The following is a 27784-nucleotide window of genomic DNA, read 5'->3' as shown; positions in this document are numbered from 1 at the left end:
ACTGAAGGCCTAGGTGGGAAACGCACGGGGCCCGCCCCCTGGTGTATGGTCACGTGTGTCTCCATGCACAGACTGAAAAATTGCCCAGCACATATCAAATTTTAATGTAATTATAACACTGATTCCTGCGTTTTTCACTTCCTAAACTATGTGGTCGGTGGTCTGTGTCTGTCATCTACAACTAAGGTGACTCTCACTATTATGTTAGATCCACTATGGACTGGACTCTCACTATTATGTTAGATCCACTATGGACTGGACTCTCACTATTATGTTAGATCCACTATGGACTGGACTCTCACACTATTATGTTAGATCCACTAAGGACTGGACTCTCACTATTATGCTAGATCCACTATGGACTGGACTCTCACTATTATGTTAGATCCACTATGGACTGGACTCTCACTATTATGTTAGATCCACTATGGACTGGACTCTCACTATTATGTTAGATCCACTATGGACTGGACTCTCACTATTATGTTAGATCCACTATGGACTGGACTCTCACAATATTATGCTAGATCCACTATGGACTGGACTCTCACTATTATGTTAGATCCACTATGGACTGGACTCTCACAATATTATGCTAGATCCACTATGGACTGGACTCTCACAATATTATGCTAGATCCACTATGGACTGGACTCTCACTATTATGTTAGATCCACTATGGACTGGACTCTCACTATTATGTTAGATCCACTATGGACTGGACTCTCACTATTATGTTAGATCCACTATGGACTGGACTCTCACACTATTATGTTAGATCCACTATGGACTGGACTCTCATTATTATGTTAGATCCACTATGGACTGGACTCTCACTATTATGTTAGATCCACTATGGACTGGACTCTCACACTATTATGTTAGATCCACTATGGACTGGACTCTCATTATTATGTTAGATCCACTATGGACTGGACTCTCACTATTATGTTAGATCCACTATGGACTGGACTCTCACACTATTATGTTAGATCCACTAAGGACTGGACTCTCACTATTATGTTAGATCCACTATGGACTGGACTCTCACGATTATGTTGGATCCACTATGGACTGGACTCTCACTATTATGCTAGATCCACTATGGACTGGACTCTCACACTATTATGCTAGATCCACTATGGACTGGACTCTCACTATTATGTTAGATCCACTATGGACTGGACTCTCACTATTATGTTAGATCCACTATGGACTGGACTCTCACACTATTATGCTAGATCCACTATGGACTGGACTCTCACACTATTATGCTAGATCCACTATGGACTGGACTCTCACTATTATGTTAGATCCACTATGGACTGGACTCTCACTATTATGTTAGATCCACTATGGACTGGACTCTCACAATATTATGCTAGATCCACTATGGACTGGACTCTCACTATTATGTTAGATCCACTATGGACTGGACTCTCACAATATTATGCTAGATCCACTATGGACTGGACTCTCACTATTATGTTAGATCCACTATGGACTGGACTCTCACAATATTATGCTAGATCCACTATGGACTGGACTCTCACTATTATGTTAGATCCACTATGGACTGGACTCTCACAATATTATGCTAGATCCACTATGGACTGGACTCTCTCACTATTATGTTAGATCCACTATGGACTGGACTCTCACAATATTATGCTAGATCCACTATGGACTGGACTCTCACAATATTATGTTAGATCCACTATGGACTGGACTCTCACACTATTATGTTAGATCCACTATGGACTGGACTCTCACAATATTATGTTAGATCCACTATGGACTGGACTCTCACAATATTATGCTAGATCCACTCGACGTCCATTGCACCGGTCGCCCAGGAGTGGGGATCCCGACATCTGCGGTCCCCTCCAAGGTTTCTCATTGTCCCATTGGGTTGAGTTTTTCCTTGCCCTGATGTGGGATCTGAGCCGAGGATGTGGTTGTGGCTTGTGCAGCCCTTTGAGACACTCGTGATTTAGGGCTATATAAGTAAACATTGATTGATTGATTGACATTGATATTTCCTGTCTGTGTCTGCTAATCTTCAAAATCTTACGTTCTTTAAATGATTCCATCAACTTATTACAACCCACTGATAAGTGTTGTAATTTGCGTGCCTCTGCATTTATTCATTATGTTCCATGTCATTCTCTTAATGGAACTCCTAGTAATTGCATGCACATGGCTGAGTCTTGCTCTCTTCAGACACAGTTGATTCATCTATTGAACTCCTCACATACAACAAGACGGGAAAGGAAACTGAGTAGACACTAAACATAATAATTACTGACTGCAAGCTCCCCAAAAAATAAACGTTCTCTGTTTGTCCTGGGACGCCTGTTCACAGCGTTTCCTCTGTAGAGCCATAAATCACTCTTGCTCTGTCTCTCAGCACACATTAGGGTCGTCTGGTACGCACACACACAGCAATACGCTCTTATTTATACTAAAAGACTTAATATCCCCAAACAACTCAGCTTCGGAAAGTTACACCAAACTCTCTAACTGCCAAACATACCAGCGCTACATGACACAGTCGCAAAATAGAGTATTCGACTTTAACTGTCTTAGAATTTGACCTCTTTTACCCCAGAAGTCAAAAAGCAGAAAGAAAATTCCAACATAATGGTTTTAGTTTTGTCCCAACATTGTTACGTACCGGGAGGAGTTGACGGCACAGACAACAGGAGGCGTAGTATAGCTCAATGTTTTATTTAATATATCATATATATATATATATATATATATATATATATATATATATATATATATATATATATATATATATATATATATATATACACTACCGTTCCAAAGTTTGGGGTCACCCAAACAATTTTGTGGAATAGCCTTCATTTCTAAGAACAAGAATAGACTGTAGAGTTTCAGATGAAAGTTCTCTTTTTCTGGCCATTTTGAGCGTTTAATTGACCCCACAAATGTGATGCTCCAGAAACTCAATCTGCTCAAAGGAAGGTCACACTGTTTTCAGATGTGTGACCATGATTGCACAAGGGTTTTCTAATCATCAATTAGCCTTCTGAGCCAATGAGCAAACACATTGTACCATTAGAACACTGGAGTGATAGTTGCTGGAAATGGGCCTTGTTGCGTTTGACCAGATGTTCTTCCAAGTGGGATGTAAAACGCTGGTCAGTCCCAAGTTCCTTAATGACATATACACTGAACTCAAAGGTACCACCAAGCACAGAATAGGTATTTTGTAATTTATTGTCAAATATTTGAGAATAGAGACCAGACTTCTCTCCATAACAATTTCATTTTTTAACAATAAAGCATTCATGGATCATTTAAAAAAAAACAAAAAAAACATATGCATTATCCACAGCCTCTATACACCTATGTAGATATTGCACCAAAAACCAGACATTTGCAGCTAGAATAGTCATTTACCACATTAGCAATGTATAGAGTGTATTTCTTTCAAGTTAAGACTAGTTTAAAGTTATCTTCATTGAAAAGTACAGTGCTTTTCCTTCAAAAATAAGGACATTTCAATGTGACCCCAAACTTTTGAACGGTAGTGTATATATATATATATATATATATATATATATATATATATATATATATATATATATATATATATATATATATATATATATATATATATATATATATATATATATATATATATATTTATTTATATAATAACAAAACAATAATCTTATTAAACTAGAGAATGGTATGGAGTGTGACAAAATCCAATAGAGTGTATGGTGTGTGCGTCTATGTGTACGAATTAACTGTTGAGTGTTACCGTAAATGTTGAGTGAGAGGCAAGTCCAAAAGGGGGCAGGGCAGGCTCATAGATCCGTGAAACAAGCAGGAATTCAGGGGTATAGCGGTGCGTAGGAGGTCCGTGTCTAAGCTGGAGGTTGAGATCCAAGAGGCAGTCTGGGAAGCAGAAAAACAAGGAATGACGAGACACACAGCTCGTCAACGCCGGAACGGAGGTCTGCAGTTGGAGCGACAAGGAGGACACGAGACGACCAACAACACGGGGAAGAAAACACAGAGAGCAAAGAGTGCGTGTGAAGCTTGACGTGGCTGACTGTACGGGAACAGATGATTACGTTCTGGCCCCGAACGCAGGTTTTGCACTGGCTTAAAAAGCCCAGAAAGCTGAGTGCAGATTGATTGCATCTGCTTGCTGCCGCCGGAGTGACGCGTGCAGGAGATGAGCTGCTGTGGGCGTGTCCCGAGATGCGCTCCGCGGGGCTCATAGATGGCATGCGCCCGGGCCGTGACAAACATGGTATATATTCGGTCCTGTGCACTGACAATGTCTCTACTGTAACGCGCACGCACACACACACACACACACACACACACACACACACACACTCATTCATTCATTAGACTGCGTTCATTGTATAACTCTAATGTTCATATGCAACATGTAGCCTACTGTACGTTTGATTGATGAGTACTCGTAATCTAATAGGTCTTATTTGGAGTTATTAGGGTTGGCCGTAACTGTTTTAATACAAAAAAGCTCTTTTTCCCCTCTAGGGGTAGCTATGAGGTCAGAGGTTGTCCGCTCCGGCACTTTGGAAGCCTTCGCGACGCTTTTGCGTCTCATGATTGTTTCTCCTTCATTGTCAGGGACACTACAAAAATGTAACAAAGTATATCACAGAACTAGATATTGTTGAACATTTAAAGAACATAGAAATGCATGCACTGTCCACAATCAGCCATCACAACAAAATATACACGCACAAAGAATTGGAGAAGATTTGTATTTACAACAATAATAATATATACATACTATACAAATAAAACAATTTAGTGGAATAGCCTTCATTTCTAAGAACAAGAATAGACTGTCGAGTTTCAGATGAAAGTTCTCTTTTTCGGGCCATTTTGAGCGTTTAATTGACCCCACAAACGTGGGCCACCAGTGGCGCGCCCCACTGGTGGGGAATAGAGACATGACAGGTGGGGCGCGAGGAACGGGAGGAAATTTCACTTTAATTTTTTTTTTTTTTTCAATTCTATTCTTAGATTTTTTTTTTTTAACTATGCTTTCATTTTCTATACACTGTAAATCACTTTGTGATTCTGTCTGTGAAATCCGCTATATAAATAAATGTAAATTACTAGGGATGTCCGATATTATCGGCCGATAAATGCGTTAAAATGTAATATCGGAAATTATCGGTATCAGGTTTTTTATTATTATCTGTATCGTTTTGTTTTTTTTTTGTTTGTTTTTTTAAAATTTTTTTTATTAAATCCACATAAAAAACACGAGATACACTTACAATTAGTGCACCAACCCAAAAAACCTCCCTCCCCCATTTACACTCATTCACACAAAAGGGTTGTTTCTTTCTGTTATTAATATTCTGCTTCCTACATGATATATCAATATATATCAATACAGTCTGCAAGGGATACAGTCCGTAAGCACACATGATTGTGCGTGCTGCTGCTCCACTAATAGTACTAACCTTTAACAGTTAATTTTACTAATTTTCATTAATTACTAGTTTCTATGTAACTGTTTTTATATTGTTTTACTTTCTTTTTTATTCAAGAAAATGTTTTTAATTTAGTTATCTTATTTTATTATTATTTTTAAAAAAGTACCTTATCTTCACCATACATGGTGAAGATAAGTTTAAAATTAAAATAAATAGCTGAAGAACAATAATAGGAAGGCCGAAGAAAATTAATTGAACAAAAAAGTGAATAAATTAATGTGTGCGCCGGATATTGGGGGGTATTAAAATAGGATACGAATGAAATATACACTACCGTTCAAAAGTTTGGGGTCACCCAAACAATTTTGTGGAATAGCCTTCATTTCTAAGAACAAGAATAGACTGTCGAGTTTCAGATGAAAGTTCTCTTTTTCTGGCCATTTTGAGCGTTTAATTGACCCCACAAATGTGATAAATCAAATAAAAGTGTTATAACTTGCATCAAGTTCAATAATAAATCAAAAAAGTGTTATAACTTGCATCAAGTTCAATAATAAATCAAAATAAGTGTTATAACTTGCATCAAGTTCAATAATAAATAAAAAAAAAGTGTTATAACTTGCATCAAGTTCAATAATGAATAAAAAAAAGTGTTATAACTTGCATCAAGTTCAATAATGAATAAAAAAATGTGTTATAACTTGCATCAAGTTCAATAATAAATCAAAAAAGTGTTATAACTTGCATCAAGTTCAATAATAAATCAAAATAAGTGTTATAACTTGCATCAAGTTCAATAATAAATAAAAAAAAGTGTTATAACTTGCATCAAGTTCAATAATGAATAAAAAAATGTGTTATAACTTGCATCAAGTTCAATAATAAATCAAAATAAGTGTTATAACTTGCATCAAGTTCAATAATAAATCAAATAAAAGTGTTATAACTTGCATCAAAAAAAAGTGTTATAACTTGCATCAAGTTCAATAATAAATCAAAATAAGTGTTATAACTTGCATCAAGTTCAATAATAAATCAAATAAAAGTGTTATAACTTGCATTAAGTTCAATAATAAATCAAAAAGTGTTATAACTTGCATCAAGTTCAATAATAAATCAAATAAAAGTGTTATTATGTAATTTATGGTAAAAAATGCCAACATGGCACTGCCATATTTATTATTGAAGTCACTAAGTGCATTTTTTTTTTAAACATGCCTCAAAACAGCAGCTTGGAATTTGGGAGAGAGCATGAGAAGGTTGAGGTGGGCGGGGTTGGGGGTAGGGGTAGAGGGTAGCGGGGGGGTGTATATTGTAGCGTCCTGGAAGAGTTAGTGCTGCAAGGGGTTCTGTGTATTTGTTCTGTTGTGTTTATGTTGTGTTACGGTGCGGATGTTCTCCCGAAATGTGTTTGTCATTCTTGTTTGGTGTGGGTTCACAGTGTGGCGCATATTTGTAACAGTATTAAAGTTGTTTATACGCCCACCCTCAGTGTGACCTGTATGGCTGTTGACCAAGTGTGCTTTGCATTCCCTTGTGTGTGTGTGTGAAAAGCCGTAGATATTATGTGACTGGGCCGGCAAGCAAAGCTCTGTACTTCTCCCTACGTCCGTGTACACAGCGGCGTTTTAAGAAGTCATAAATTTAACTTTTTGAAACCGATACCAATCATTTTGAAACCGATACAGATAATTTCCGATATTATATTTTAAAGCATTTATCGGCCAATAATATTGGCAGTCCGATATTATCGGACATCCCTAATTCAGAGTGCAATATTCAAAATGGCTGACTGAATTTGTGGCATTTTGTGATGTTTAAACGGTGTTTGCGGAACGTAAACACAATTGGATATGATTTGATGGATACAATGAAACACAATTCAGCATATAAAGTCAACTTGTGTTTACACACTACTGGTACTTTAAAATGGAGTGCTGATTGGTTTTTGGCAACCCGAGTGGCCCCAATAATTCATGAAGGTAACTACATGACACAGAAAATGGAATGATGCGGACACTTTTGCTACTGGATCCAATACACTTCTGCCTCGGACACTTTGTATGTGTAAGTAATATGCGACTATAACAATAACAAGATCTGATAGCTCAGTTACAGCTCTTTTTATTACCTATTCTGTGTTTTATGTTGCACGTTTGCACCAAGAAAAATACCTAGTTTGTGAACACGTTCTCAAACAATGGCAATAAAAACAATTCTGATTCTATAATTATTTGATACTTGTTTATATTGACAAAAGTTCTGTTTAAGACTGCAGTATTGTTCAATTAAGGACACTTATTACGTATGTCTAGCTTGTGTGCGATTGTGTGCTTAGCTGTTGTGTGGCTGCCAGCTCTTGGTTTTAAAGCATATGAGAAGAGCATCTTGGTACGCTCACAATCTATGACTCTTATCAATGTTTGACCGCTGCTTGAGATAACGTTTTCAAGTATTCTGCTGCTTACATTTCTTTGCTGGTGTTGAAGAACATTCCGTTACTTTTGTGTGCTACAGGTCAAGGGATCGCTCCAAACCTTGGGACTTGCCACAGGAAACAAAAGTATCATCTTGGTTGACGTTTTTACAGTGATTACATTCCCAAAGAGTTTTTTTCATGGAACACTGCAACATTAGTGTGTTTATTTCAATCTGTCATGTGGTGTGTTAGTATGTCTGCTAATACAAAACCACTAGGGATGTCCGATAATGGCTTTTTGCCGATATCCGATATGCCGATATTGTCCAACTCTTTAATTACCGATACCGATATCAACCGATATATACAGTCGTGGAATTAACACATTATTATGCCTAATTTGGACAACCAGGTATGGTGAAGATAAGGTACTTTTTTTAAAAATGAATCAAATAAAATAAGATAAATAAATTAAAAATATTTTCTTGAATAAAAAAGAAAGTAAAACAATATAAAAACAGTTACATAGAAACTAGTAATTAATGAAAATTTGTAAAATTAACTGTTAAAGGTTAGTACTATTAGTGGAGCAGCAGCACGCACAATCATGTGTGCTTACGGACTGTATCCCTTGCAGACTGTATTGATATATATTGATATATAATGTAGGAAGCAGAATATTAATAACAGAAAGAAACAACCCTTTTGTGTGAATGAGTGTAAATGGGGGAGGGAGGTTTTTTGGGTTGGTGCACTAATTGTAAGTGTATCTTGTGTTTTTTATGTGGATTTAATAAAAAAACAAAAACAAAAAAAACGATACTGATAATAAAAAAACCGATACCGATAATTTCCGATATTACTTTTTTTTTTATAATGTCCTGCCCAGCTTCTCGGGCAAATCATATAGCAGATGTAGATGCCCATATCGGCTGTTCAGATTTACTTTACAAAAGAGAAGTGTAGGATACTTCTGTTGTTGCCTTACTTGTATTTTGACTTTATTAAATGTATTTATATAATCATTTGGTGCAGCCGGGCCGGAGCAGGAGGGGATAGAAAGAGAGAAAAAAGAAGACAGAGGGGAGAATTGTGGGGACAAGAGGGGGATTAGACAGAGAGACAAAAACAACAACAACAACAACAGAGCAACATCAGCAAATACGACATGTACAAATATGATGGTAAAAGTAATAGCAAATAAGCAGTTAGCGAAAATAAAAAAATAATACAGAAATGACAATGAGCATTATTACACTAAAAATGGAGCAATATGAATACCAATAGAAATAGTGCTATTGATAATAAACAATACCAATACTTTACCTTTATTATCAACAATACAATTGTTCAAATGCAACAATACATATACGTAATGATAACTTGAGATACGAAAGAATGCAGAAAAATGGAGGGGAAGAAAGAGAAGCAACCTACACTAACCTTGTAGATTGTTATACTAACAATAGGTTAAGCTTTGTCAGTGTGCCATGTGTTATACCCAGTTTACCCTAGGGCAACAACGTTAATATATGTTTGATGAAACGTGATTATGTGCATGAGTGTATGTGTGCATATGTACCTGTATATGTACAGTATGTACATATACAGGTACATATATTACACACAGATATTACATTTTAACGCATTTATCGGCCGATAATATCGGCAGACCGATATTATCGGACATCTCTAAAAACAACTATGCTTTTTGTTGGGTTCATCGTGAAGTGACAACATTAAGTTACAGTATTTACAAGAGACTTTGGGTACACTTTAAAAAAGTGTACCCAACTCCCAACAGGTGTAAAAGACAATGCATCTCTATCCTCCTTCAAAACCGCACTAAAAGAACACCTGCAGGCAACTACAACCTGTAAACTAGCAAACTTCCTTCCACATCTTACCTTCCCGGATTAAAAATAATCAAATGTAAATAATCAAATGTAGATACTTGTTCTTATGCTTTCTGAGCTCACTATGTTCACCGCTCGCTGTACGTATCCTACCAAGACAGACCTACACTGTTCCAATGTCCATTTCTCAGATGATATAATTGTTGATGACTGAAGTGCTGATAGATAGATAAATAGATAGATAGGTCTTTATTGTCATTGCACAAGTACAACGAAACTTTGATAGCAACCCAACCTAACCACCCCCGCCCCAACCCCCTCCACATCCCACCTCCGGATTGTAAATAATTCAATGTATATACTCTGATGATTAACTTGTGTGATGACTGTATTATGCTGATAGTATATATTTGTACCATGAATTGATTAAGGTGGACCCCGACTTAAACAAGTTGAAAAACGTATTCGGGTGTTACCATTTAGTGGTCAATTGCACGGAATATGTACTGTACTGTGCAATCTACTAATAAAAGTTTCAATCAATCAATCAAAACCGTTCACACTCGCGTTTAAAAGAGGCTGAAAGTGGATTTGTGTCGGTAAAGATGGGTTTTCTGTTTGCCAAAAGAGAGAAAGTAAAGAAAATAAATCAGGCAAAAAGACAGTATTACATTGTTGTGACAATGCGGGTTGTTAAAAGTCAAATATAGAGCTGTTAGTAAAACAAATCTATGTAACAATGGGATCCCCATACGCACAATGTTTCTCAATACCCAGGTTGAACCAGTTGCCTTTTCCTCCCTTATAGGCACTGGTGACTATTCTGGCCCAGCCATGTTCTCCCTGGAAAACAAACCCAGACAAGAATGTATCAACTGAAGACTGAACTGTATGTGGTTTTTCTCGATCTTTTTACATGTATCTATGCCTTCACAATGGTGTCAAGTGATGCTAATGACAAGTAAAAAATGAAGTTTCATTCTATCTTTGATTGCACTATTCACATTCATACTTTTAACAATGCTAAAATGTTACTTGAAACTTGACACTATTTAAAAGTTGGATGATGACCACAGTGTTTATGTGTGTGTGTGAAGCCTACCCAAAACTCTCCCCAGGAGTTCCTGACCACCCAAAACTCGGTGCCGTCCTCCGCCATGCCCCAGCCGGCCACTGATATTATGTGATTGGGCAGCGAGAGGGGGTGAAACTCTGAGAAGACGCCCCCTGCGTAGCCCTCCAGTCCCCGGGTGGCCATCAGGGCGCAACTGAAGAAGACACGCCAGTAAGAAGGTGTACAAATCTGTCACAACTACACACACTCCTAATAACTGACATTTAATGTGTTTGCACTGCAAAAAAAGTCAGTGTTCAAAAAGAAAAAAAAAATACAAAAATGAGGGGTATTTTATTTGAACTAAGCAAAATGATCTGCCAATAGAACAAGAAAATTTGGCTTGTCAAGACTTTCCGAAACAAGTCAAATTAGCTAATCTCAATGAACCCAAAAATACCTCAAAATAAGTATATTCTCACTAATAACAACTGTACTACTATATGAGTACGTATGTTCCATTGTTTCATTGAAAATGAAACAGCAAAGTCCATTTGGCTGTCATCTGTTTTAATATGAGACACAATTGTGTCAAAGTCATGATTTTTTTTCACATGCTTGAAATAAGAAATTATTACTATAAAAAAGTAGTTTTATACTTGTGAGTAGAGATGTCCGATAATATCGGTCTGCCGATATTATCGGCCGATAAATGCGTTAAAATGTAATATCGGAAATTATCGGTATTAGTTTTTGTATTATCAGTATCGTGTTTTTTTTTAATTTTTTTTATTTTATTAAATCCACATAAAAAACACAAGATACACTTACAATTAGTGCACCAACCCAAAAAAACCTCCCTCCCCCATTTACACTCATTCACACAAAAGGGTTGTTTCTTTCTGTTATTAATATTCTGCTTCCTACATTATATATCAATATATATCAATACAGTCTGCAAGGGATACAGTCCGTAAGCACACATGATTGTGCGTGCTGCTGGTCCACTAATAATACTAACCTTTAACAGTTAATTTTACAAATTTTCATTCATTACTATTTTCTATGTAACTGTTTTTATATTGCTTTACTTTCTTTTTTATTCAAGAAGATGTTTTTAATTTATTTATCTTATTTTATTTGATTCATTTTTAAAAAAAAGTACCTTATCTTCACCATACCTGGTTGTCCAAATTAGGCATAATAATGTGTTAATTCCACGACTGTATATGTCGGTTGATATCGGTATCGGTTGATATCGGTATCGGTAATTAAACAGTTGGACAATATCGGCATATCGGATATCGGCAAAAAGCCAATATCGGACATCCCTACTTGTGAGTGTTGATGACACAGCTTTGCAACAGTTGATATTCTAGTTTCAAGCATGTTTTACTCAATATAGGTAATCAAATCTCAGCAACAAGCTGTAATATCTTACTGAGATCATTAAGGACCAAAACACTTAAAACAAGTAAAACACTATAACATAAAATCTGCTTAGTGAGAAGAATTATCTTATCAGACAGAAAATAAGCAAATATCACCCTTATTTGAGATATTTAGTCTTACTTAGATTTCAGTTTTTGCAGTGTGGATAATCTTGTCTCATTTGTTTTAATATACAAAAAAATGGGATGATATTGAATAGGGATGTCCGATAATGGCTTTTTGCCGATATCCGATATTCCGATATTGTCCAACTCTTTAATTACCGATACCGATATCAACCGATACCGATATCAACCGATATATGCAGTCGTGGAATTAACACATTATTATGCCTAATTTGGACAACCAGGTATGGTGAAGATAAGGTACTTTTTTAAAAATAATAATAAAATAAGATAACTAAATTAAAAACATTTTCTTGAATAAAAAAGAAAGTAAAACAATATAAAAACAGTTACATAGAAACTAGTAATTAATGAAAATGAGTAAAATTAACTGTTAAAGGTTAGTACTATTAGTGGACCAGCAGCACGCACAATCATGTGTGCTTACGGACTGTATCCCTTGCAGACTGTATTGATATATATTGATATATAATGTAGGAACCAGAATATTGATAACAGAAAGAAACAACCTTTTTGTGTGAATGAGTGTAAATGGGGGGAGGGAGGTTTTTTGGGTTGGTGCACTAATTGTAAGTGTATCTTGTGTTTTTTATGTGGATTTAATAAAAATTAAAAAAAAATAAAAATAAAAAACCTGATACAGATAATAAAAAAAACGATACCGATAATCTCCGATATTACATTTTAACGCATTTATCGTCCGATAATATCGGCCTGCCGATATTATCGGACATCCCTAATATTGAACAATATTTTTAAGCCTTTAAAATGTAAGTGACGCTCCCAATAAGTTGCCCCTCGATTTTTGCGATTAATTGGCAAAAAGCCCTTTCCCGCAAAATAGAAATTCTTATTTATAATTGAATATTTTCATAGTTGAAGCATAAAAAAACCTGTTCATGTCCTTCTAAAAAAAAAATTTTTTAAACATTATTAGAGCCTTCTAAACATGAAATAGCACCCCTAAAGTGACGGTAACACTCATTCCACCCAATATAGTAGATATAATAATTAAAAGTCAGACATACTTTATACTGGCACACATATAAAACCCGAGAAATATTATTATTATTATTATTATAGAGGTTTATTTGAAATAGGGACAGATACAAAAACATAGACATCTGAAACAGTTATCCGATGTATGCATCATAGTGTTTGTAGCCAAAGCTAATTTACAACACTTGTCCCCAACAACAACAACAACACAGATCCAACATCATTAAAATGGGAAAATAAAAAATAGAATGAGTCGATAATAATGATAATAGTAATAACACAGACAAAGTGCGGACTAGATAAAAAACAATTAGTAAAAATGAGTAAAAACTAAACTTGGGAACACGATTGTTGCTCAACTAGCCATCATTTTGTTTGTTTTTTGAAAGTGACAAGTGCAGGTACACCTTTCATACACAGTTCTTAAACACAACTGCTAAAAAAGTGAAAATATTGCAACCTGTTCCATGATTATGATAATATGCTGTGCAATATAGTACAGTAGCTTCAGATTTGGTTTTTTTTGGTACATTTATCCATTTTACTTTTACACATGCTTAATTTAGGCCCAAAATACATAATCTGCTTAAATATAAATATTTGTGACTAATAGTGTCCGCCCTGAGACTGGTAGGTCGTGAGTTCAAACCCCGGCCGAGTCATACCAAAGACTTTAAAAATGGGACCCATTACCTCCCTGGTTGGCACTCAGCATCAAGGGTTGGAATTGGGGGTTAAATCACCAAAATGATTCCCGAGCGCGGCCACCGTTGCTGCTCACTGCTTCCCTCACCTCCCAGGGGGTGACCATGGGGATTGGTCAAATGCAGAGGGTAATTTCACCACACCTAGTGTGTGTGTGACTATCAGTGGTACTTTAACTTTGACTTAATAATAGGCCTAGTCCAGGGGTCGGCAACCCAAAATGTTGAAAGAGCCATATTGGAGCAAAAATACAAAAACAAATCTGTCTGGAGCCGCAACAAATTAGAAGCCATATTACATACAGATAGTGTGTCATGAGTTATAAATTGAATTAAGATGACTTAAAGGAAACTAAATGAGCTCAAATATAGCTACAAATGAGGCATAATGCTGCAATATGTACATATAGCTAGCCTAAATAGCATGTTAGCATCGATTAGCTTGCAGTCATGCAGTGACCAAATATGTCTGATTAGCACTCCACACAAGTCAATAACATCAACAAAACTCACCTTTGTGCATTCACGCACAACGTTAAAAGTTTGGTGGACAAAATGAGACAGAAAAAGAAGTGGCATAAAACACGTCCTAGAAAGTCGGAGAAAGTTATACTTGTAAACAAACTAAGGTGAGTTCAAGTACCGCCAAAATTAGTAGGACAAAACGGCGCTCGCCAAATACTCAAATCAGTGAAGCATCCATCCATCTTCAACCGCTTATCCGGAATCGGGTCGCAGGGACAACAGCTCCAGCAAAGACCCCCAGACTTCCCTCTCCAGAGCAACATTTGCGACTTCCTCCTGGGGAATCCCGAAGCGTTCCCAGGCCAGAGAGGAGATGTAATCCCCCCATCTGGTCCTTGGCCTGCCGCGGGGCCTCCTCCCAGTGAAGCATGTTTAATATAAACAGTGTACTTTATAACAATTAGGGAGGTTTGCGTCCTGTTTTTCCCCCTACGGAAACCATATTAAAACAAAAACTTATTTTTTTTCCCTCATCTTTTTCCATTTTTCATACATTTTTAAAAAAGCTCCAGAGAGCCACTAGGGCGGCGCTAAAGAGCCGCATGCGGCTCTAGAGCCGCGGGTTGCCGACCCCTGGCCTAGTCAAATGCAAAACAGAGAGGAACCGTGATATGATTGTTTATGAATATATTTTTGATAAACTGCAAAATAGTGAAGTCGCAAAATTCAAAGCACAAAGTGTACATGTGACATCTTCAATGTTTAATATTTATTAGACCAAATTATTAATGGTTTATAGACAATTAAATCCTGCCCCCGTTTCGCCCGATGGCGGCCTTCTTTTTTAACCATCCATCCATCCATCCATTTTCTACCGCTTGTCCCATTCGGGGTCGCGGGGGTTGCTGGAGCCTACCTCAGCTGCACATGGGCGGAAGGCGGGAATTTACACACATGTGCTTGTCAGTCCCCTACAGAGCCATATCAAATTTTGTGGTAATTCAGCCAAATACAATTAGGAGGGTGTTTTTATAGAGCACATTATGTTGTGAGACATTTTAAGTATGTGGTGTATTTGTCATGCAAATAATAACAGGGACAAGCAGTAGAAAATGGATGGATGGATAATAACAGGGTGCACGTTTTAACAAATATTCACCCGTTTCTCAGCAGCGGTTCGGGATAAGACGTTATCTCACGCAAACGTCCACAATTATAAGACACTACCCCTAGAGCAGGGGTCACCAACGCGGTGCCCGCGGGCACCAGGTAGCCCGTAAGGACCAGATGAGTAGCCCGCTGGCCTGTTCTAAAAATAGCTCAAATAGCAGCACTTATCAGTGAGCTGCCTCGATTTTTTAAATTGTATTTATTTACTAGCAAGCTGGTCTCGCTTTGCCCGACATTTTTAATTCTAAGAGAGACAAAACTCAAATAGAATTTGAAAATCCAAGAAAATGTTTTAAAGACTTGGTCTTCACTTGTTTAAATAAATTCATTAATTTTTTTACTTTGCTTCTTATAACTTTCAGAAAGACAATTTTAGAGAAAAAATACAACCTTAAAAAGGATTTTAGGATTTTTAAACACATATACCTTTTTACCTTTTAAATTCCTTCCTCTTCTTTCCTGACAATTTAAATCAATGTTCAAGTAAACATTTTTTTTATTGTAAAGAATAATAAATACATTTTAATTTAATTCTTCATTTTAGCTTCTGTTTTTTCGACGAAGAATATTTGTGAAATATTTCTTCAAACTTATTATGATTGAAATTCAAAAAAATTATTCTGGCAAATCTAGAAAATCTGTAGAATCAAATTTAAATCTTATTTCAAAGTCTTTTGAATTTCTTTTAAAAATTTTGTTCCGGAAAATCTAGAAGAAATAATGATTTGTCTTTGTTAGAAATATAGCTTGGTCCAATTTGTTATATATTCTAACAAAGTGTAGATTGGATTTTAACCTATTTAAAACATGTCATCAAAATTCTAAAATTAATCTTAATCAGGAAAAATTACTAATGATGTTCCATAAATTCTTTTTTAAATTTTTTTCAAAAAGATTCGAATTAGCTAGTTTTTCTCTTCTTTTTTTCGGTTGAATTTTGAATTTTAAAGAGTCGAAATTGAAGATAAACTATGTTTCAAAATTTAATTGTCATTTTTTTCGGGTTTTCTCCTCTTTTAAACCGTTCAATTAAGTGTAAATATCATTAATTATTAATAATAACATAAGAGTTAAATGTCAATTGAGCAAATTGGCTATTTCTGGCAATTTATTGAAGTGTGTATCAAACTGGTAGCCCTTCGCATTAATCACTACCCAAGAAGTAGCTCTTGGTTTCAAAAAGGTTGGTGACCCCTGCCCTGGAGGGACAAGTGGTAGAAAATGAATGGATGGATGTTTCCCCCCTCTGGCAGTTAGTGGTAATGACAAGAACAAGTGACGTGAGCATTTCTCTGCAATGTCCTTAAGGAGGATAAAATCCAGAAAAACATGAACATTCAATTAAAAATAAAAAGTATGAAAATATAAAGTAGAAATCTTTCTTGAGCCACGTTTCACCAAGCAGTTTCCTTTGGTTCAGTTTAGTATGCAAGTATATGCGTTTCCACTGCAAAAGTGGTCCACTATAAGTACTGCAATTAGACATTACAGTATTTACAGACTAATGCAGCTGCTCCGCTAGTGTCTCTGTGACTTTTACCTGATGGGTCCATTGGAGTATATCTCAGCCTTCATGCGGTCTCTCCCAGACACTTTGCCGTAGTCCCCGACTTTCCACACGGTGTAGTTCCTGACCACGCCGCACGACTCGAAGGAGACGCACGTGCCGCACTGGTTGAACAGCTCGCATTCTGGTGGAAACAATGAAAACACGGAACACACTACTGTTGAAGTTTGTCTGTCGTGTAACAAACACAGGGTTTCTCCTTCATGTAATTGAATGTGGTGCGCCACTACGGCATTTTTTATTACCGCCACACCTTGAAAATAAAGGGTTTTATTTTGTACTTGAAAACAAATTAAAGTAATATTGTAGCCCCCAGAAGACATCACACAAAGTCTGACTCTATTTTTAACTCTTATTACTAGAGATGTCCGATAATGGCTTTTTTGCCGACATCCGATATTGTCCAACTCTTAATTACCGATACCGATATCAACCGATACCGATATATACAGTTGTGGAATTAACACATTATTATGCCTAATTTTGTTGTGATGCCCCGCTGGATGCATTAAACAATGTAACAAGGTTTTCCAAAATAAATCAACTCAAGTTATGGAAAAAAATGCCAACATGGCACTGCCATATTTATTATGGAAGTCACAAAGTGCATTATTTTTTTTTAACATGCCTCAAAACTACAGATGTCCGATAATATCGGTCTGCCGATATTATCGGCCGATAAATGCGTTAAAATGTAATATCGGAAATTATCGGTATCGTTTTTTTTATTATCAGTATCGTTTTTTTTTTGTTTGTTTTGTTTTTATTTATTAAATCCACATAAAAAACACAAGATACACTTACAATTAGTGCACCAACCCAAAAAACCTCCCTCCCCCATTTACACTCATTCACACAAAAGGGTTGTTTCTTTCTGTTATTAATATTCTGGTTCCTACATTATATATCAATATATATCAATACAGTCTGCAAGGGATACAGTCCGTAAGCACACATGATTGTGCGTGCTGCTGGTCCACTAATAGTACTAACCTTTAACAGTTAATTTTACTCATTTTCATTCATTACTAGTTTCTATGTAACTGTTTTTATATTGTTGTACTTTCTTTTTTATTCAAGAAAATGTTTTTAATTTATTTATCTTATTTTATTTGATTCATTTTTTTAAAAAGTACCTTATCTTCACCATACCTGGTTGTCCAAATTAGGCATAATAATGTGTTAATTCCACGACTGTATATATCGGTATCGGTTGATATCGGTATCGGTAATTAAAGAGTTGGACAATATCGGCATATCGGCAAAAAGCCATTATTGGACATCCCTAGCCGATACTATCGGCAGTCCGATATTATCGAACATCTCTACTTATTACCAGTCTTATTATAACAAACGGCACAATTCCCACACGTTTTACCCATAGATGTTTACCTCCCGTGCAAACACTTTTGTCTCTGTGAATCCGCACTTCCCCACATACAAACAACACTTCCTCATTCTCCGCTAATTACCTTTCAGGCACGGACAGGGTGTTTGCAAACAGGAACATTGACATTCTACTCCAAACCACACAGATATAAAACATTTAACACTAGCTGGTTGCTACAGTATAAAATAATATACAGGGTTTCCCCTTAATGTAATTCCACTTTGCGCAGAGGACCGCCACACCTTCAAAATAAGGTGTTTTAATTTACTTGAAAACATATTAAAGTAATATAATTAAAGTAATATAAATAGTGCGTGTGCCTCCCCGTAAGAAGGCCCTGGGTTCAATCCCCCGGGCATGGGGTCTTTCTGTGTGGAGTTTGCATGTGGGTTCCGTCCGGGAACTCCAGCTTCCTCCCACCTCCAAAGACATGCACCCGGGGATAGTTTATTGGCCATCCATCCATTGGGAATGTTGTCTGTCTATCTGTGTTGGCCCTGCGATGAGGTGGCGACTTGTCCAGGGTGTACCCCGCCTTCCGCCCCAGTGCAGCTGGGATAGGCTCCAGCACCCCCCCTCACCCCGAGAGGGACGAGTGGTAGAAGATGAATGGATAATATATTGTAGCCCCCAGAAGAAATCGCCAAGTCTGACGCTATTTTTTTACTTTTATTACCAATCTTATGACAACAAACGGCACAACAAGTTTAACCTCCCGTGCAAACACTTTCGTCTCGTGAGTCCGCGCTTCCCCAGACAAACACCTGGCTCGCTGACAACAAGCTATCCATACACTTGGGTAAAACAGAATCCATCCTGTTTGGGTCCCACATCAAACTTAAGAAAGTCAATGACTTCACCTTAAAAGTGGGTGACATTGTTATCACCAGGAAAGATGAGGTCACCTACCTAGGTTCCATTCTAGAGGCTAACCTTTCCTGTGATAAAATGGCAACCAAGGTAATCAGAAAGGTTAACCAACGAACGAGATTTCTCTACAGAATTTCCTCTCTGGTCAACAAAAGCACCTTGAGGATTCTGGCGGGAACTCTCGTTCAACCCTTTTTCGATTACGCATGCACCTCCTGGTACCCTAGCACCTCCAAAACCCTCAAATCTAAACTCCAAACATCTCAGAACAAGCTAGTCAGGTTACTTCTAGACCTCCACCCCAGATCCCACCTCACTCCTACCCACTTCTCTAAAGTGGGCTGGCTCAAGGTGGAGGACAGAGTTAAACAACTTGCACTGAGCCTAGTCTATAAAATCCACTACACCTCCCTGATACCGAAGTACATGTCAAACTACTTCCTTAACGTAAATGACCGCCATAACCACAACACCAGGGGGAGCTCCACTAACCACGTTAAACCCAGATTCCGAAGTAACAAAGGTCTTAACTCATTCTCTTTCTATGCCACATCAATGTGGAATGCACTCCCAACAGGTATAAAAGAAAGGGCATCTCTATCCTCCTTCAAAACCGAAATAAAAGTTCACCTCCAGGCAGCTACAACCCTAAACTAACACCCTCACCGGATTGCTAATAATCAAATGTAAACAATCAAATGCCGAGATACTTTTTCTTTTTCTTATGCCTTCTGATCTCTCTCTCTCTCTCTCTCTGAGAGAGCATGAGGAGGTTGAGGTGGGCGGGGTTGGGGGGGCGGGGTTGAGGTTGGTGGGGGGGTTAGGGGGTAGCGGGGGTGTATATTGTAGCGTCCCGGAAGAGTTAGTGCTGCAAGGGGTTCTGGGTATTTGTTCTGTTGTGTGTATGTTGTGTTACGGTGCGGATGTTCTCTCGAAATGTGTTTGTCATTCTTGTTTGGTGTGGGTTCACAGTGTGGCGCATATTTGTAACAGTGTTAAAGTTGTTTATACGGCCACCCTCAGTGTGACCTGTATGGCTGTTGACCAAGTATGCATTGCATTCACTTGTGTGTGTGAAAAGCCGTAGATATTATGTGATTGGGCCGGCACGCTAAGGCAGTGCCTTTAAGGTTTATTGGCGCTCTGTACTTCTCCCTACGTCCGTGTACCACTCCGTACAGCGGCGTTTTAAAAAGTCATACATTTTACTTTTTGACACCGATACCGATAATTTCCGAACCGATACCGATAATTTCCGATATTACATTTTAAAGCATTTATCGGCCGATATTATCGGACATCTCTAGTTATATTATTTCAATAAGAGAATGATTGTATTTTTTGTAGATATTGTTACATTGTCTTATATTGTTGTAGTTATTTATAAATAAGTTTGTTAAGGTACTTTAATTAAATACATATTTATTTCCCATCCTTTGTTCTGATTAAAATTGCCATCATGGAATTAAAATAACAAAATCCTTCAAGCATCTTGGAAAAAATGTCAGTAAAAGTATCAGTATCAATATCCATATCGGCATAATTAAATTAAATTAAATGATATATTCAAAATAGGGACAGCACATATCAATAAACATATATGCAATATGTAAATATAAGTTAAGTTAAAGTACCAATGATTGTCACACACACACTAGGTGTGGTGAAATTTGTCCTCTGCATTTGACCCATCCCCTTTGATCACCCCCTGGGAGGTGAGGGGAGTAGTGGGCAGCAGCGGTGCCGCGCCCGGGAATCATTTTTGGTGATTTAACCCCCAATTCCAAACCTTGATGCTGAGTGCCAAGCAGGGAGGTAATGGGTCCCATTTTTATAGTCTTTGGTATGACTCGGCCGGGGTTTGATCTCAAGCCGGACACTCTAACCGCTAGGCCACTGTGAAACTGTCAGGTTTCAGCCAAAGGCTAATTTCCACCTGTAGTCCCCAGACAGGTGGAATCAAACAACAATAACATTCACACAAAACAGATAAATCAATGTATTTACTTGGTTTTGGATTGATACAGAAATGTGCAGTATCGCCCACCCCCAATCGCAGACATAACGGTAACCATTTTTACTATTATGTATTGTCATGCAAGTGTAAAAAGAAGTTAGGTACTGTTAAAGTTTGTAAATGTCTTACTTTGGTTCGTGGCTTGGTAGTTGTTGCAGGTCTCGTCCGGGACGCCCTGGTGGTGCGCGTATGCGTAGACTCCCATGTGGTCCCCGCCGTAGCAAGACCCCGCGCCCCCACAATCGATGACGTTCTGTACCGACAGGTACGCCAACGGCCACGCTCCCTTGCGAATGATGTTGATACGGTCTAGGGCAGGACAGCGACAAGTTAGAGTGTTATCTTTGGATTGATCCCCTTTGTGTCGCTATGGTTACCAGCCAGGGCGCTGGTCGCCCCCATGGCCCAGCAGGAGCCGCAGTACTGGGGGATGTGCTGGTTCCTGGTGGCGCTCACGTAATTCTTCCCGTCAATGTTCCTCCAGTCCCACGACGGAGGAAGATCGGACACATTTGTGTACTCGTGGGGCCGAGGGTGCGTCCTACAGTAAAACCACAATTTTATATTCAAATATGCCTTTTTATGCACCTGTGCTGTGACAGTACACAATCTCATTATTTTAGATCAGGGGTCACCAACGTGGTGCCCGCGGGCACCAGGTAGCCCGTAAGGACCAGATGAGTAGCCCGCTGGCCTGTTCTAAAAATAGCTCTAATAGCAGCACTTACCAGTGAGCTGCCTCTATTTTTTAAATTGTATTTATTTACTAGCAAGCTGGTCTCGCTTTGCCTGACATTTTTAAATCTAAGAGAGACAAAACTCAAATAGAATTTGAAAATCCAAGAAAATATTTTAAAGACTTGGTCTTCACTTGTTTGAATAAATTCATACATTTTTTTTACTTTGCTTCTTATAACTTTTAGAAAGACAATTTTAGAGAAAAAATACAACCTTAAAAATGATTTTAGGATTTTTAAACACATATACCTTTTTACCTTTTAAATTCCTTCCTCTTCTTTCCTGACAATTTAAATCAATGTTCAAGTAATTTTTTTTTTTTTTAATTCTAAAGAATAATAAATCAATTTTAATTTAATTCTTCATTTTAGCTTCTGTTTTTTCGACAAAGAATATTTGTGAAATATTTCTTCAAACTTATTATGATTAAAATTCAAAAAAAAATTCTGGCAAATCTAGAAAATCTGTAGAATCAAATGTAAATCTTATTTCAAAGTCTTTTGAATTTCTTTTAAAATTTTTGTTCTGGAAAATCTAGAAGAAAAAATTATTTGTCTTTGTTAGAAATATAGCTTGGTCCAATTTGTTATATATTCTAACAAAGTGTAGATTGGATTTTAACCTATTTAAAACATGTCATCAAAATTCTAAAATTAATCTTAATCAGGAAAAATTACTAATGATGTTCCATAAATTATTTTTTAAATTTTTTCAAAAAGATTCAAATTAGCTAGTTTTTGTCTTCTTTTTTTCGGTTGAATTTTAAAGAGTCGAAATTGAAGATAAACTATGTTTCAAAATTTAATTGTCATTTTTTTCATGTTTTCTCCTCTTTTAAACCGTTCAATTAAGTGTAAATATCATTAATTATTAATAATAACATAAGAGTTAAAGGTAAATTGAGCAAATTGGCTATTTCCGGCAATTTATTGAAGTGTGTATCAAACTGGTAGCCCTTCGCATTAATCAGTACCCAAGAAGTAGCTCTTGGTTTCAAAAAGGTTGGTGACCCCTGTTTTAGATTGTTAACAATTGAACCTTAGCTGATCTACTTTTATGGTACTAAACAATAATGGAATGTAAGCTTATCCATTATCCGGGTACTTCTAAAGGCGGAAGCAGGGGAAATACACATCAGTGCTTTTCAACCTTTTTTGAGCCAAGGCACATTTTTTGCGTTGAAAAAATGCGGAGGCACACCACCAGCAGAAATCATCAAAAAAACTAAACTCAGTTGACAGTAAAAAGTCGTTGTCGCAATTGTTGGATATGACTTTAAACCATAACCAAGCATGCATCACTATAGCTCTTGTCTCAAAGTAGGTGTACTGTCACCACCTGTCACATCACGCCGTGACTTATTTTGACTTTTTTGCTGTTTTTGTGTGTGTAGTGTCTTAGTTTCTGTCTTGCGCTCCTATTTTGGTGGCTTTTTCTCTTTTTTTGGTATTTTCCTGTTGCAGTTTCATGTCTTCCTTTGAGCGATATTTCCCACATCTACTTTGTTTTAGCAATCAAGAATATTTCAGTTGTTTTTATCCTTATATGTATTTTTGTATCTTTGTACATTTGACTGTATAATGCATATGTTCCTTCTTGACTTGACTGTACTTAAATGTATAATATGTGTATATTGTTCACATGTGAATAATGCTGTATAATAGACTGTATTTATATTATTCACATGTGAATAATGTTGTATAGTATTTATTGTCTATTGCAGTGGTTCTTAACCTGGGTTCGATCGAACCCTAGGCAGTGTTTCCCATAAACTGCCAAGATACCTGTGGTGGTGGGGGCGTGGCTATGTGCGTGGCTATGGGCGTGATCACCATGACATCATCGAGTAATTTGCATAATTTACTACAATGGTATGATTTTCTCTGAAAAGGCTCAAAAAATGTATACTTACTAATTAATAATAACAGTTTTGTTTTAAACGTCCATCCATCCATTTTACAATATAATTACAACACTTTATGTACATATTTATATACAGATTTGAACAATAAGTTATTCACTGAAATATATGTATTAATTGTGGTTCTTACAAAAAATATAAAAGCTAAAATATCTCTTAAAGCTCTGCCCCTCTAATTAGTGCATACTAAATAATTTAACTTTAGCCTACTACTACAACCATATTATTTACCAGCAACATAAAGTGAAACAGAGGCAGAGGTGTCCTGCCACAGTCAGTAACAAATACACAGAAAACAGTAGTGGTGGTAGATAGACACAAAGCTTCATCAAACATCTGATCCACTGAACAAAGAGCTCCAAAAATCTTGATCCTACACTTCTCTTTTGTAAAGTAAATCTGAACAGCCGATATCGATATGGGCATCTACATCAACTATATGATTTGCCTGAGAAGCTGGACAGGACAAAATAAAATAAAAAAATATATATTTAAAATATTTTTTTATTTTATTTGCGGCGACCTTAATTCTTTCGTGGCGGGCCGCAACAAATAAATGAATGTGTGGGAAACACTGCTAGGGGTTCGGTGAGTCAGGCTCAGGGGTTCGGCGGAGGTCAAGACACACCCGACTCATCGTGTAAATAAAAACTTTTCCCTATCGGCGTATTACGGATACGGCAACAGCAGAAGTCACACTGATTTGCAGGTGTGTAATTTGTTGTGAGTTTATGCACTGTGTTGGTGATGTTCTTTGAACAAGGTGATGTTCATACACGGTTCGTTTTGTGCACCAGTAAAAAAACATGGTAACTCTTTAGTATGGGGAACATATTCACCATTAATTAGTTGCTTATTAACATGCAAATTAGTAACATATTGGCTCTTAACTAGTCATTATTAAGTACTTATTAATGCCTTATTCTGCATGGCCTTATTATAACCCTAACCCTCTAACCCTAACCCTTTTTTTTGATTGATTGATTGAAACTTTTATTAGTAGATTGCACAGTATAGTACATATTCCGTACAATTGACCACTAAATGGTAACACCCGAACACGTTTTTCAACTAGTTTAAGTCGGGGTCCCTAACCAAATAACTCTAAATTAAGTCTTTGTTACTTAGAATATGTTCCCCTAGTGTCCAAAAAACTCTAAATTAAGTCTTTGTTACTTGGAATATGTTCCCCATACTAAAGTGTTACCAAAAACATATAACTTTGTCTTGAATTTGAATTTATTTTTTATTTTTTCACTAAAGAAGGGTTCGGTGAATGCGCATATGAAACTGGTGGGGTTCGGTACCTCCAACAAGGTTAAGAACCACTGCTCTATTGTGAGCGAACTGTGGTGCTGAATTTCCCCCAGGGATCAATAAAGTACTTTCTATTTTATTCTATTCTTCATGGGGACATTGTTGATTGTCATGTCATGTTCGGTTGTACATTGTGGACGCCGTCTTTGCTCCACAGTAAGTCTTTGCTGTCGTCCAGCATTCTGTTTTTGTTTACTTTGTAGCCAGTTCAGTTTTAGTTGCGTTCTGCATAGCCTTCCCTAAGCTTCAATGCCTTTTCTTAGGGGCATTCACCTTTTGTTTATTTTTGGTTTAAGCATTAGACACAATTTTACCTGCACCCTGCCTCCCGCTGTTTCCGACATCTACAAAGCAATTAGCTACCTGCTGCCACCTACTGATATGGAAGAGTATTACATGGTTACTCTGCCGAGCTCTAGACAGCACATCATTTGCAGACTGTAATTACTGGTTTGCAAAAAATATTTTTAACCCAAATAGGTGAAATTAGACAATATCCCACGGAGGTTGAAAAACACTGAAATACACATTACAAATGAAGCCATTACTTCATTTCCATCCATTTCCTACCGCTTGTCCCTCATAATAAAAACAATAAGGTTCGTTCTATTAACAATTTAGCTTTAGAAAAACGTGAAAAATGTTTAGTAAGAACTCCCTCACTGAAGATTACCAACAGTATGGGTGAGGGTCGACATCCGGGCAACTGAGCTACATACGGGTTCTTCGAGACATAGCAACGAGACTGGCGTTGAAAACAAACCGTTGCCATTACTCTTTAACCTGTCGACCTACGCTGGTTAAACCCGTCATTCTGCCTCCAAAATGCCGAAAAACTGTGTTGTTTTTGGTTGTGCTAACCACAACTGGAAACAGGGAAAACAAAGGTTGTATTTTGCTCTGACAAAGCGCGATAAAAGCCCACAGAGACGAGACAAATGGCTCGCAGCTTTACACCGGGAAAACGAGGACGGTTCTCACTGGAGTCCCCCAAAGTCCCGGGTCGTGTGTTCGGATCACTTCGTTTCTGGTAAATATAAGGAACAAAAATCCACCTTCTTAACCACAACTTGGCTATACCGTCCGTGCTAACGTTGTACTTGTTGAATTTGTACCTTATAACCTTCGACAGCTGAAGTTGTTGTTGTACAAAAATAACATGCGGTATATACTATATAGTCTATAGCCTAGCTAGCTATTTTCGAAAACCGGACAACGAGAGGATACCAAAGGCAGCGTTAAGATGGACACCACCGGGAAAACGTAAGCCAGGGCGGCCAAAGAACACCTGGCGAAGAACAGTTGTACTTAAACAATACATGTAGCCCTAAAATCTCTCAATATTTTATACACTAACACTTGATCTTGTTGTTGATAACTTCCGCGTCTCTTTCTTAGTAGCGCGCAGGCTAAGCTAACTAGCAAGCTAAGCTAAGCCTGAGAAGCTTTAAAGTTCACTGAGACGAGTCTGACGCAAATAATACATATTCGTTTTTTCACACGATATGCGAATAAGTAAAAATGCGTAAATGAAGGATTTAACGCCGACTTCCAAGCCACAACGCTCGTTAAATGCTTTTTCTGTCAATGCTGTGTTCGCTGTGAGCTGGTTTGTTTTCAACGAATTCCCGGTTGCTAGGGGATTTGTAGGCGGAAGTGACGTAGGTCCGCCCTCACCCATAAGCTGATCCCAGAGACATAGCACGGTACTCTACTGTGCTCCGACAAGTTTAAAGGAACACAAAAAAAAGGTCCAAATCAAAAGGTTGTGTTCCATTAATCAACTTACCTGACAAAGTCCGGCCTGTCGTCTTGTATGGGTTTGTAACAAGGTTCATTCAGGAGCTGAGAAGCGCTTCTGTGCGGGAAGAAAAGCAAAAAGACACAACAACAACACCGCAGCGGTACAGCAAAGGACGCCGCCATGGTGGAACTTGACGCGGCTCAATCACGTGACGTGAGCACGCTTGATCACCGGGTGCGCCATCAAGTGGCCAAAATGAGCATTGCCACAACATTGTAAGACTTAAATCGGAAAAGTCACTTTTTGGGCGTTTTAATGTACTTATATGGCATATATGATATTTAACGTGTGTTAAAAACAAAGAAAATATGTTTATTTGTCATACATACCCCAGCCGAGTCATACCAAAGACTATAAAAATGGGACCCATTACCTCCCTGCTTGGCACTCAGCATCAAGGGTTGGAATTGGGGGTTAAATCACCAAAAATTATTCCCGGGCGTGG

At 37.4% G+C, this 27784-nt stretch overlaps 1 protein-coding gene across 2 annotated transcripts; it reads right to left on the bottom strand.

The window, feature by feature from the left end:
• Nucleotides 1-3726: 3726 nt before the first annotated feature.
• Nucleotides 3727-27468, bottom strand: LOC133631154 (cathepsin Z). Of its 2 annotated transcripts, XM_062023264.1 has the most exons (7): nt 27325-27468; nt 21937-22100; nt 21689-21868; nt 17256-17406; nt 10849-11014; nt 10505-10589; nt 3727-3936 (listed from the first exon to the last, which is right to left on the bottom strand). In XM_062023264.1, the coding sequence occupies exons 1-7, from the start codon at nt 27459-27461 to the stop codon at nt 3782-3784; spliced, it is 1038 nt and encodes a 345-aa protein (XP_061879248.1). In that variant the 5' UTR covers nt 27462-27468; the 3' UTR covers nt 3727-3781. The 2 variants fall into 2 exon arrangements, with proteins under 2 accessions (XP_061879248.1, XP_061879249.1); XM_062023265.1 differs by lacking the exon at nt 3727-3936 and having other exon boundaries at nt 10078-10589.
• Nucleotides 27469-27784: the final 316 nt, after the last annotated feature.

This window comes from Entelurus aequoreus, linkage group LG16 (genome assembly GCF_033978785.1).
Source record: "Entelurus aequoreus isolate RoL-2023_Sb linkage group LG16, RoL_Eaeq_v1.1, whole genome shotgun sequence".
In the NCBI taxonomy this organism is placed as follows: domain Eukaryota; kingdom Metazoa; phylum Chordata; class Actinopteri; order Syngnathiformes; family Syngnathidae; genus Entelurus; species Entelurus aequoreus.
This window is presented reverse-complemented; position numbering and strand designations above follow the sequence as displayed.